General features: G+C 31.4%; 1 protein-coding gene across 4 annotated transcripts; it reads right to left on the reverse strand.

The window, feature by feature from the left end:
* Nucleotides 1–6,742: 6,742 nt before the first annotated feature.
* LOC149910291 (solute carrier family 66 member 2) lies at nucleotides 6,743–12,762 on the reverse strand. Of its 4 annotated transcripts, XM_090112136.1 has the most exons (7): nucleotides 12,658–12,762; nucleotides 12,074–12,574; nucleotides 11,867–12,003; nucleotides 11,177–11,302; nucleotides 10,395–10,611; nucleotides 9,986–10,118; nucleotides 6,743–8,989 (listed from the first exon to the last, which is right to left on the reverse strand). In XM_090112136.1, the coding sequence occupies exons 2-7, from the start codon at nucleotides 12,274–12,276 to the stop codon at nucleotides 8,933–8,935; spliced, it is 873 nt and encodes a 290-aa protein (XP_089968262.1). In that variant the 5' UTR covers nucleotides 12,277–12,574; nucleotides 12,658–12,762; the 3' UTR covers nucleotides 6,743–8,932. The 4 variants fall into 4 exon arrangements, with proteins under 4 accessions (XP_089968262.1, XP_089968253.1, XP_089968271.1 ...); XM_090112127.1 differs by having other exon boundaries at nucleotides 12,074–12,730; XM_090112145.1 differs by having other exon boundaries at nucleotides 11,177–11,254; nucleotides 12,074–12,727.
* Between the last annotated feature and the right edge of the window lie 155 nt (nucleotides 12,763–12,917).

Consider the following 12,917-nt stretch of genomic DNA (forward strand, 5'->3'; position numbering starts at 1 on the left):
ATCTTATGCATAATGAGCATAATTCTAATAAATCAAAGTTCTGTGTAAAAATTGAGTAATTTCATTTCCAATCGTTCAAAGAAAATAACAATAAAATAAAATAAAACTAATGACCTTAGAAACTATGTTTTTTTTTATTTATTACTCATTATTGTTCGTCCGTCGTAGGTCTGTAAACTGTATTGTACACTGAAGGTAAATGGTACTGTAGGTACTTTAGTTCGGCGTCGTCGCTCGTCGGCTTGATATAAAATTACATTCTTGATTTCATTGACACGCGCTATGATTTGCGCGCGGAATTTCTTGTGTTGTGAATTTATTTTTGTATGCTATGCATTTTAATTGATTCAAATTGCAATGTTTCTCTAGTATGCATTTGAGACTATATTGTAAATTGTAATAATTGATCGTGGGTATAGTAATTAATTATTCTAATAACGCAATTAGTAATATATGTATTTTCGGTGGGATTCAAAACAAAAAATTGGCCCGTGATTTTTATGAAATTTCACCACATTGCAAATCACATCAATCATAGTTCATACACATGTATGACGAAAGTGATTAGTATTGTGGCTAACATTGACTCATCAGTTCATCACTGAAACCAGTGATAAATCAGTACCTATATCATATTGTGTTTGAATATTTTTAAACAATGATATAAGTATACAATTATTATAAATCGGTAAACTATCAAAGTAATCACAAACTTGCAAACATTGGTAAAATGTCCAGTAGTTTATGAGCCTATTCATTACAATCAAACAAACAAACAAAGTTTTCCTCTTTATAATATTAGTGTAGACAAACAATATGAATACGATCACGAATGCAAATTCGGGGATTTTCTAATTATTGCTAAATAATAATTGAATTCGTTTTGAAATACTCTATAATTTTTAGTGTATAAATAGACATTTATAATGTGGTGCTCATTTTTTTTGTACTGCTAACGCTATTGTAGGTACCTATTTTCGTTGTTTTATTTCAAGTGAACACGGCCATACAATTTTGTCACGAGCCGCCTATGATTGTAGGTACTTTTGTTAGGCTCCTTCGTCGTCCGCGTCGGCTCGAAAGTTCTTGATTTCATTGTCACGCGCTATGATTTGCGCGCGGATTTTCTTGTGTTGTGAATTTATTTTTGTATTATTATTATTTTTTATTTATTTTTTTATTTTATTGATTCAAATAAAATATTTCACTAGTATGCATTTGAGACTATATTGTATTATGTAGGTATAATTTATCGTAGGTATAGTTATTCTTATAACGCAGTTATATTTTCGGTGGGACAATTTGACCCGTGATTTTTCTGAAATATCACCACGTTGCAAATCACATCAATCATACACACGTATGACGAAAGTATAGTGGCTATAATTGACTCATCAGTTCATCACTGAAACCAGTGATAAATCAGTACATATATCATATTTTATTGTGTTTGAATATTTTTTAAACAACGATATATACAATATTATTATAAATCGGTAAACTACCAAAGTACTTCCGAATTTTCAGACAGACAAACAAGTAGTTTGAACACGCAGTTTTCTTATACTAGTAGCAAAAATCAAAACCATAATATTATGTTTCCCTACTATATTTTACTAAAAGTCGAGTGCGTCGAAATCGTAAATAATAATATGTTTTTCACCTTCCTGGTTATTTTCCCATAGTAAATAGTGTTTTAGTGAAAATAATGTTTTCTTAAATAAAGAAATAAACTAAATATTTAAATGATGATTTGTTATTTGCAACACAACTTTATATTTGAGATTCTTTACAAATGTATATTTAGTTTTGTATCATCAAATTTATAAATTTTATTCCATAGTTTTCAAAATTAAATGTAAATGACCATAAAAACATTAATAAAGTAAATCATTGATGTAAGGTCAGGGAACGTAATACATATATACATCTGACCATGTAGAAGCTAAGTCTTGTTGACTGCTGAAGTCTGTAAAGTTTTGTTGTCTGCTGAAGTCTGTACGCAATGAAAATGTCTGCCGTTTCGAAAATAAGTTTTTAAGACCCTAATAAATAAAATATATGAATGGCAGATCTGGTCAAATACTTTCAAAATTGTATTTTTTTCAGCACTTTCATAAGTGTCTGCCAGAATGTTATCCGCGTGATAATGGTCTGCCATTGTTATTTTCCGATAGTAATAATAATCTATTTTCAAATATCAAAATGGCAGACGTGGTCAAATGGTTTCAAAGTTCGCCAAAAATTTCCACCTGTCTTACCTAAGCGCGCGCCCCGTCCACCACTCTGGGCTTAGTGACTCCTCATCTCATGTATAGTAGGTATAGGGGAATCAACACACAAAAATCCAGGTCTGGTCAAATACATACAGGTAGCTTTGCGCTAGCTCTCTAGCTATTACTTCTTATGGAGAGAAAACGTAAACATGTACCACGGGCGAAGCCGGGGCGGACCGCTAGTAAATAATAAAATAATAAATAGTGTATTAGATTTGTTATTGTATCTTGTATACCTACGAATAATTATTCTTACGTCTTGTTGGGAAATGTTCAAATACCTACCTATTGAAATAATTTACTGTTACAAATCATTAGTGTTATTAGTTTTGAGTGAATAGGCATGGATCAGAAATTCAGAATATAATATGCTACTAACTACTCAAATACATACATGTTTACACAACAAACACCACTGACCTCTATAACTATAAGTTATAGAGGTCAGTGACCGTCAGTGACAAACACTATGGATACCTACGCTCGCGAATGCAAATTCGGTGATTTACTAATTATTGATACCTAGTCATTGAATTCGTTTTGAAATAGCCTGTACTTTGTAATTTTTAGTGTTATAGACATTTATAAAATGTGGTGCTCATTTTTTTGTAATAAATCATCCCGAACGCTATTGTATTTTCGTTGTTTTATTTCAAGTGAACACCTATACAATTTTGTCACGAGCCGCCTCTGGCCTCTGGGTGAAATAAACAAGTCAAATGATTTTTGTTCTAATTGTATTTTGGTAGTAGTTTGTTTAGAATTTACATTACCATTGTTTAATTTTTATTTTGTATTTGCAGTAAAATAAAAAGATGAAAAACTTCATTAGGTATATTGTACGACACCTCACTCTGAATCGCGCTAGCGAAATTTTTTCGTTACAGAGCACATATACAACTTTCGGACAATCTTCATTGAGGCCGGCCGGCAAATCGAGTATGTCGAGAAACTTCACTTATTCGATGGAGGTATTCTACCTTCCTTCCTCCACAGTTGTGGGACCCCGACGTGCATTGAACACGCAGCTTTCTGATACTAGTAGCTAAAATCAAAACCACAGATATGTCTGTGATCAAAACCATAATAATATTTTTACCTATTATTTTACTAAAAGTCGAGTGCATCGAAATCGTAAATATGTTTTTCACCTTCCTGGTTTTTTTTCCATAGTAAATAGTGTTTTTGATTTGTTGTTGTATGAATAATTATTCTTACTTGTTGGTTATGAAATGTATTTTGAAATAATTTACTTTTACAAATCATTAGTGATATTAGTTTTGAGTGAAAATGCTTGGATCAGCATAATATCATATTTGCTACTTCAAATACATGTTTTGATAAAAAAAAAACAATAGTGTAATGTAGGTAATAAAATAAAACTGCGTTTTATTGTAGGTAATCAATTTTGACATTATTTATTTCCCAAAATTACAATAAAATAGTTTACGCCAACAAATATAACTTTTATTTTTATAACAATCCTACTTCCTACTAATGCGAAAGTTCATACATGTTTCAAAAGAAAAACTTTTACTTTTACTATTATTTCAATTTATCCGGTTTAATTAAGACTTAATATTGATACATATGATCATTATAAATACAAATAGGAATTAACAATATAACGAATACGTGGCACAACTAAAATTTTACCGATACCACCCGTGGTCATTCTCCTTTGTGGGTCATTTGTAACAGGATGGCGGTTCTACAGCGAAAAAAGAAAAATGATGGTCAGAACGCTGATACCGGATACCTTAAGATACTGTAATATAAAATATTACTAGATTAGATAAAATATTATAGGTAGTATCTTCACCGTGTGTGACGCGCTTTACATTCACGCCATCTAGAGTTAAATCTTTATCATTTTTGTATACGTCTGTGTGTGTAAACGACCCTGTATGCAATGACAGATGTTAAAACGCATAATTTTACCGAATTGGGTGGATTTTAAGGCAATGATATAACATATTTCAATAAAATATAATATTCAGTAACCGCCATGACTATTCCTAGGTTTGATGACTATTCCAATTACGCAAAAACTCAAATAAACTAGAAATGTAGAATTCAGCGCCATCTAGCGGGATATTGGCTGGGAACAGATCGTTGCAATCACCTTAATCCTGTCCGGTGACGTGCCGTGACGGTGACTGATGTGTGTGAGTGCACCCGAGTTCCTGAATTGTAATCAATTAATAATCTCGTGGAGAGACGCAATTCTCTAATAAATTTATTAGTTCTATTCTTTCAAATATTATGCGTTTGGTATTTCATAGATATTATTTAATATTTTATTTCATGAAGATTAAACTAGGCTACCTACTGAGTAAAGTTAATTTTATTGGATTGACGAATGACGATCACTGTTTTTTTATAAAACATTCCTATTTCACGTTAATTTTTTTAATGGGGAAAATTAATTATTAACGGATCATTGAGTTATGGTATCTAGACGTAATTAATAATAAGATTGTACACAATAGCGATGGCGTCGCTTTATGAATATTGAATACTATTATTGTTATTTGAATATCGTTAGACGTCTTTATAATACTAGATAATAACGGTCATTTGCTTACTCTCAAATTGCAAAATGAAGTGAAACGAACGGCGAGGGTGTGAAATGGAGGAACCTACCCATAATAATATCAATCCCGACATACCGTACCTATAATGATCTGAATACATTTATTGAGTTAGTATTTTCCGCCAAAGTAGACAACACGAAAATTAAAATACTAAATAGTCAGGTACGATGTTTTAATAACTCAGGCCCCAGAATCACAGACACAATAAAAAATAAAAATAAATAATAGAAAATCTCTTAGATTAAGGATTGGTCTCCTTAATCTAAGAGAAAATCTACTGTGTCGTGGACCGATCGGGCCGTTCGGGGCTCAATGGGTTAATTAAAACTAAACAATTTATGGTATGTACATAGGGGCTGCTGTCGTTCAGTAATTTAAATTTAACCGATTTTAGAGCAGCTGCAACGTATGTATGATCAAAAAATAAATTGTCTATCAAGTCATCGTCATACTCATCCTATACGTAAGTACTTACCTACTCAGAATAAAAAGTATGAGTAATTAATAATAAGTAAGTAATTCAAATGAAATGAAATTTTATTTGTCCATCTATGTTTTACAACTAATGTGCGACAGAGTAATACTATGGACAATGAATTCCACCAACGTCTGTCAACTAAATCCATTCACTTTTCTGAGAATCAAAATATTTTAGGAAACAAACAACATAATCAAATGGTAAATAGTGACCCCATAATATCTTTATAGAACCCCATGTAGAGCGATACATATTTTTCCAGTTAACTTTAACTGAGCAGCAACCACTATCCAAAAATCAAAATTATTAAATAACTTGACTGAAATGCTTAAAACCTTATCAGAAAGTTTCGGGTCATAGAAAAAAATACTTTTGCAATATTATACAGATAGTGATAGTATAGCGAAATTATACATACGTTTACCAATTTAACTACGTCCACACTTCGCATCTGTTACTATAAGCTATGTGTTGTGGTTTTATTGAGATAACAACGAAAACATAAAATTTTCCGAGCTTTATAGTATGCACTCGAGTTGCGGATGTTACTGCAGATGCAAACGTATACGAGAGAAATATTATTTATTGACGTGCGACAGCTTTGTTTGATAAACCAGTATGTTTATCAAGAGGAAACAATGTACATAATATTATTATTTTTGTAGTTGTTTATAGTGTTAAAGCTCTGATTATGTTATTAGCGTTAAAAGAAATTGTAAATTGGTCGATAAATATTCAAAATCTCTTCAATAACGACTTTATAAAAGCAATTTAATAGAACAGCTATACAATGATACAATCTTTGTATACAATTTAAAATATTGTCAATGAATGGCCATTCATTGACGGGGATTGAGGACGTTTAGCCAACAACGTTGCGTAAATAAGGTTAATGCATTGCTTTATGCGTTCTATTTTTAAATAATACCTACTACGATAAAAGATTTTTCTCTACAACTATCTTACCTTATAGTCCACAAATCGTTTATTTAATTATCGCCAGCCCTCCCATACGCCCGAGCGACGGTAAGAAACCCCGCGCACTGAGGGCATTTCAATACACTCCGCGTGAGGGCGCCCTCCGGCTCCTGACACAACCTCGACCATCGATCCACCCTTACGCTTCCCTATTTCGCAATCTTAATACTAGAGGCATAAAGTTCAAATTTGTGGAACACCCTCGGTGCTCCCGGAGATGTATCCCTTGCTGACGTTACCCGCATGGGACTAAATGCGCGCAGATTACTGGCCTTAGCCTTACACAATACGTATGTACATAACGCTGCTAGCCATGACGCGCTCTGTTGCTTCTTCATAATTGACAGATTAATTCATTCATTAGGTACAAGAATAGAATCCTTTGTGTGCGATCGGGAAGAAAAACAAGTTGGTATAAACAAACAACTTTATTAATGTAATAATATGAATAAGAATGGTTAACTTCTAAAATCACAACATATGTACGTTTCTTAACTCGCAATAAATTATTTCGTTAATTGACTAATAATGTCAATTTCATTTGTTAATTAAAATAATTAGATGACTTAATATCATTTAAATACATATATTTTATTTATACATATTTATGATATGTATCACATGCTAAATTTCTCTCAATTTTGCGACGCAGTCAAATCGTTTTGTAATCATTATTATGCGTATTATGTAGGATATAACATAATAATTACAATTGATTTTAAAACTAAGATTTCGTTACAACTGCATTTATAAGATTTCTTAAATTGAGAACGTTACGCTTTAAAAATTCCCTTGTTATTGGAAATGTCGATTAACATAATATACAAAAAAATGAAATTCATGACATTATACATATTTAATAAATTATAACATAGTTACTTTAAAAATAAACTTTACACTAATGACTTAAAAAATGTTTACATTACAACAACGTCAAGTTGAGGTATAATTTTCTACAAAAGGAAGAAATATTATGACTAACTGTACTTCTTTCCCATTGAACTAGATATAAATCGAATTATTCAGATATTATTTTTTCGAATAATATGGATTTAAAAAAAACATTACATTTAAAAATACTCGAGATAAATTAATTTATCATGAAATGATCTGTTACAGTTAAAATGTACTTTTTCAAATTAAAACTGTTTAAATGTACTTTTGTTTTTAAAGTCTTCGAGCATTCGAGCATTAAAAATACTTCGTAATACTGGATAATTATATCATGTACTATAACTGTTTAAAGTGCTATGTAACAACGCATTTTACAGAGGTACATTATGATTTAACAATAAAATGCAATTGAAATGTACACGGTCAGGTTTCACAATATAAACGCATCTCTTGTGTACTTACTATCTGCAATCGGAATAAAGCTTAACAATAAGTATTAATCAAAATATATAAAAATACTATTTCTATTTCCTACAGCTTTAAACAGTGTTAATATAATTTTATTGTGCAGCATTACTTTTATAATTATTAATTTTATTATCCAATCTAGCGAAAATAAATAAATCTTACTCACAAGAATGTATATATTATTTCTTTGATTTTTTTTCAAAAATTTGCTAAACCGGTTGAATAAGGCCTTTAAACGACTATCAATTTTGAAGTATTCTTATGAAATAGTAATTTATATTGTTCATAGAGCTATGAAAACGTCATCAATTCTATAATATATTATGTATAAAACAATATAAACATTAAACAACACACATCGCAATAAATAATTATTTAAAGATTAATATATTTTATAAATTTGTACCTATATTCACACTAATATAAATAAAAGGTAAAGAAACATGTAGTCTCATTGGTTCGACAGCAATAGCACCATACCAAAATATAAAAAAGACGACAAAATTATCCTCACCTTTCCTATGGCTGCCTTAATCTTCTACCAAATGTACACATACAATGAGACTCCACATACAAAAATCATCCATCCCACTACGTAACAAAAATCACGACCCAAAAAAGCACGTTATATAAAACAATGAGACTAACTTCAATAGCCGTCAACCCGCGAATATTTAAATTTCAGACTCAATGTGAGTTGGATCATTTCTGCACTAGAGTCCGCCTGCTCGATGTGCGTATTCAATACGCTCCGTCCATAGCCTCCGTCGAAATTCGAATTGCGAATATTACGTCACTACGTAAATTAAACTAAAAGGGGAAGTATTTAAAGGCGATATTAGCTTGCGCTGGCTTAGGGAGAGGTGCGTTAATACTAAAACCAAGAAGCTTATATCTAATACACTGGAGATTTCAGTATGAACATTAACTTATAACAAGAAAATGTGACGTTGAATGACGCCTATATGTTTTTTTATCCCAATCATACCTAACTTGGCAAGTTGGTGTGAAAGGGATAAAAAAACATACAGGCGTCATTCAAGGTCATATTTTCTTGTTACAAGTTAATGGTCATAGTGCAATTTCCAGTGTATTAGATATAAGCTTCTTGACTAAAACAGTCACAGAGCCGCAACAGTCTATGCGTGTATTGGTCATAAGGAATGGAAGATGTGGCACAGCGGAGGCCAGTACACGCGGAAGGCGTTCAGCGAGTGCTATAAGTCAGTCTCGGTCCACTGCTAATCCCCGCGGCGCAGGCGGCGCGCGGCCGCCGTGTTGTGCCTGTACCACCATACCTGGAATACGGACAGATTATAATATGACATTCTGAACATTTTATATAGTTAAATTATGTCACATTTCGAAAATTATAGGTTCATAAATAAAATTTTGTCATGGCAGATATTAGGTAAGTATATATTTTATTTAAAACCCCGCAGTCATAGTAAATACTGGAATAGCAAAAAAGTTAAGTTGACCATGCATGCATACAGATCGCCCGAGGAGCGACATTTAAAGTTTCAAGCAACATTGTCGATCAACTATAGCTCAACATTTATTTTAATACTAGTGGCCACCCCGGCTTCGCCCGTGGTACATATTTAGTATCCTATGTCCTTCTCCTGGCTCTAAACTACCTCCCTGCCAATTTTCAGCTAAATCGGTTCAGCCGTTCTTGAGTTATAAGTGGAGTAACTAACACGACTTTCTTTTATATATATATATATAGATGAGGTTTTATTTAAATGCCTATATTTATTTTGTCAAATAATTTACAAGACGGAAAAAGATAAATAAAAAAGTTAATAAATTTTGTGTTCAAATGAAGTTGATCGTGAATGATGAATCATGATAAAATTATAAAGTTTATGAGTTCTTTTGTCCTTTACAGTGATGAATAGATAAATCTTTATCTTTATTATATGCTGTTATCCTAGGCTATTAGACGAAAACATATTTACACACTTAAAAGATAAAAGATTTAACCTACAGTTAATTTTTTTTATATCATATTAATGAATACAGTAGTTATGGAGTTGTACAATTTAAAGAAGCATGTAAAATAGTTATTTAAAAAACATATTTTATCCTGTAAGTTGTTTAAATTATTCTAAAAGTATTTTAAAGGATTTCCTGTATTAATGGGAGGTATATTAATACTAAAATTCTAACAACTGCAATCTAACTAAATCTAACATTTGTGAAGAATGACACTGCAAAACTAAAATATTATATCCTGCGAACTTTGCAATCATTAAAACAATATTTATTGTTACTGATAAGATACTAACTTGTAGCAGAATGACGATATCTAGCGTCACTTGAAGGCTGCCGCAGACCCAGAACTGTGTGGGCGCTTCTCTGATCACAAAGTATGCAGTCTTGAAGATGTCACCAAACGTCCACATTATAACCATACTAACACTACAAGTAACAAAAAACCAGTTATCATGTGAATAAATATAGTAAACAATTCATTTAAAACACTCCAATTACAAATCTTAATGGTTGTAAGTTATTATTATTATATGTTGTTATCAATTTGATAGATTAAAATGTTTAAACAGTATTGAAACATTAATTTTAAATAATTTTTTGTGTGTTAGATGCCATTATAAATTCTGAAGTCTATGTGTAATATTTTGGTACTAATAATAAATTAACTGTACTTTTACTAATCATAATATGTATTTTGATTACCTCATTCCCTCTGTACTTTTATTTTGGTGATTTTTGGCAATCTGAGGCGCACCAAGCATAGCCTCCGTGAATACTGCTAGGAAGCCAATTAGTTCGACGAATGGGGAAAATTCTATTAATAAATACGTAATAGCTGCCCCAAGCACTGAGAAGACTAACATACAGTCTACATAACTCTGGAAGTCAGTCCAAGCCCAAAAATACTTCCTATCCATATCTGGAACATACCAATACATCATTATTTACATTAACTGTGTAATCATGAAGCAATAAGAGAATTTGTTAATGTAACTTAATAATATCTTAAGTAGGAAACATCATGCACAGTGTCATTTAGAGATAAGATAATGAAAATATAAATACATAGTGACCTGGTCATTGCTCTGTCCACAAACGAGATAAAGTAATACTATGTTTGAGAATATTATATAACAATAGTATCAGAGCAATGAACCATGTTTAACAAGCAAAGTTTAAGTTTGGTGGACTGATGAATTGGATTTAAAACAAATGTACATTCCTGATTATTTTCCTTCAATCACCACATATCAAACATGAATTTGAACGAAAACTCAAACAAAACGAACCACATGCCACACAGTATAAACAAAACAAAACGTGTACACAAATAATGAATGTATAAATGGCAATATACCAAGCCATGACATATAAATCCAAAGTTAGAAGCGTGTACATCACTGGTTGCTGCAACAAAAATGATTGATGAATGAGTAAATCATATAGGTCACGCAAACTGCATACAACAAGGTGACTGGACTTACCGTAGAAGCGGCGCGGCTTCTCCCCGCCCGTGACGCCGCTCTGCTGCCCGAGCCAGCGCGCTGTTTCGTCTGGCTGAGCTGAGCCATTTGTACAACATAATAGTATATATAACATGAATATTGCACCTAATTCACCAATCACACCAACCACCAAACAAAACATAAAATAAATGTTAAAAATAAAAAGATAAATTATAATAATAAATAATAAGGATGGATATAATAACTGAAAAATATAAAATAATAAAGGAAAAGTTAATTTATATTCATAAAAAAATGTAAACACCGCCACCAACTAAAAATCAAGTTAGAGAGAAAAAAAATTACATAAGTAATTATTATGTGTAAATAATACAGATGCATAGTTTTTATACTGGAATATTATAAATATAAGAAAGAAGACAGTGAAGTAACTAAAGAATTCCTTAAAACCCCTTTCCACAATAAAAGTTAATTATGTTTATTGAAGCAATTCTGTGGTTATGTTACAGACATTACTATTTATAAGTATTTATATTCATTCAATTGGTATTGAATATGTAACATTTCTTAGTCAACATACTACTATTATGAAGTATTTTAATTCTACTAAAATTTTAACATTTCAGAAACATGACTAATTATACATGACTGTTTTCAAAAAGGCATGCAAACAGTTAATACAATAACATAAAAAGTTTTCATACTAACCTGTAAATATTCTCTCTCTAGCTCTTATGATTTGATTCTTTTTCCTCACATTCACACACAGATGAATCATTATAAACATTGTTATATTCATTACAATACTTTGTATTAGAAGAGGTATCTCATACCGCTTTCCAAACCTGCCAGGAGCATTCACATTAATTTATTGCATCCTTATAAATGATGCCACTCTACAATGATAATACTTACCAGAATAAAATCCTAAGTGTATTGGCTATTAACAGTGTTAAACACACATACAGTGAAAAGCCTTCTGCATCCTGAGTCTTTTTAATTTGTTTATATTGTGGAATGTAAGGCGCAATACCTCCGATTATCATCGCTCCCGCTGCTCCCCAGCCAACGAGGTGGCCTACTGTTAGCCCCAATTCATCAGATATAATCCAATCCATGATAAAAAAAATATATTCTTTTATTTCTTTTCTTATTTTGATTTAACACATTGGCAAGTGTCACTAACGATTTCCATATTCACCACATTGTATTAATTTTTATTCTGCATAAAATTAATATTAATGTTCGAGTTCCTTTGGCAGTAGTTTCGATGGTAGTTTTTTCTTTGTTTTATTCCTTCAATGATTACTTTGATTTTGGGATTTTTCTGCGTCTTTTAGGAGCAGCTGTGCTTTTATTTATAAAAGATTTATGAAATGAATGAATCACTGATGATAAACTAAGATTTTATGATAACTGTGGAAAAATGTTTAAAAAATCTACAACTGGATAACCATTTTGATAACTTATTGAAGTGAAGTAAATAAATATGCAAAAACCTTTGTAGGTGTAGAAGACTGAACTCTGAAGACACTGATAAATTGATATTGAATTAAACTAAAATAAACTTCTATGAACATGCCAAATTGACAATTGGTTTGACGACTGACGTTCACGGTTCAAGACTCAAATGATGTGTCAAAAGACACCTTAAGTAGTGACACTTATTTTTCTTAATTGAACTATTTGTTCAGGGCCCGGACGGTAGCAACTTGGATATAAATATATTTCATTCAATTTTTAGAGCGCGTGTATTGCA

The sequence above is a fragment of the Colias eurytheme genome, chromosome 2, assembly GCF_061535395.1.
Source record: "Colias eurytheme isolate Ceu_HAF_F1 chromosome 2, ilColEury1 Martin Lab GWU primary, whole genome shotgun sequence".
NCBI classification, from domain to species: domain Eukaryota; kingdom Metazoa; phylum Arthropoda; class Insecta; order Lepidoptera; family Pieridae; genus Colias; species Colias eurytheme.

Excerpts from the sequence above, each read along its gene's own strand:
- LOC149910291 (XM_090112136.1), bottom strand. The coding sequence starts at position 12,276 with ATGGATTGGATTATATCTGATGAATTGGGGCTAACAGTAGGCCACCTC. Across the intron at positions 11,303-11,866 it reads TAGAGAGAGAATATTTACAG|GTGCAATATTCATGTTATAT; the intron begins GTTAGTATGAAA and ends TTGGTGAATTAG. Across the intron at positions 10,612-11,176 it reads GAAGCCGCGCCGCTTCTACG|ATATGGATAGGAAGTATTTT; the intron begins GTAAGTCCAGTC and ends GGTATGTTCCAG.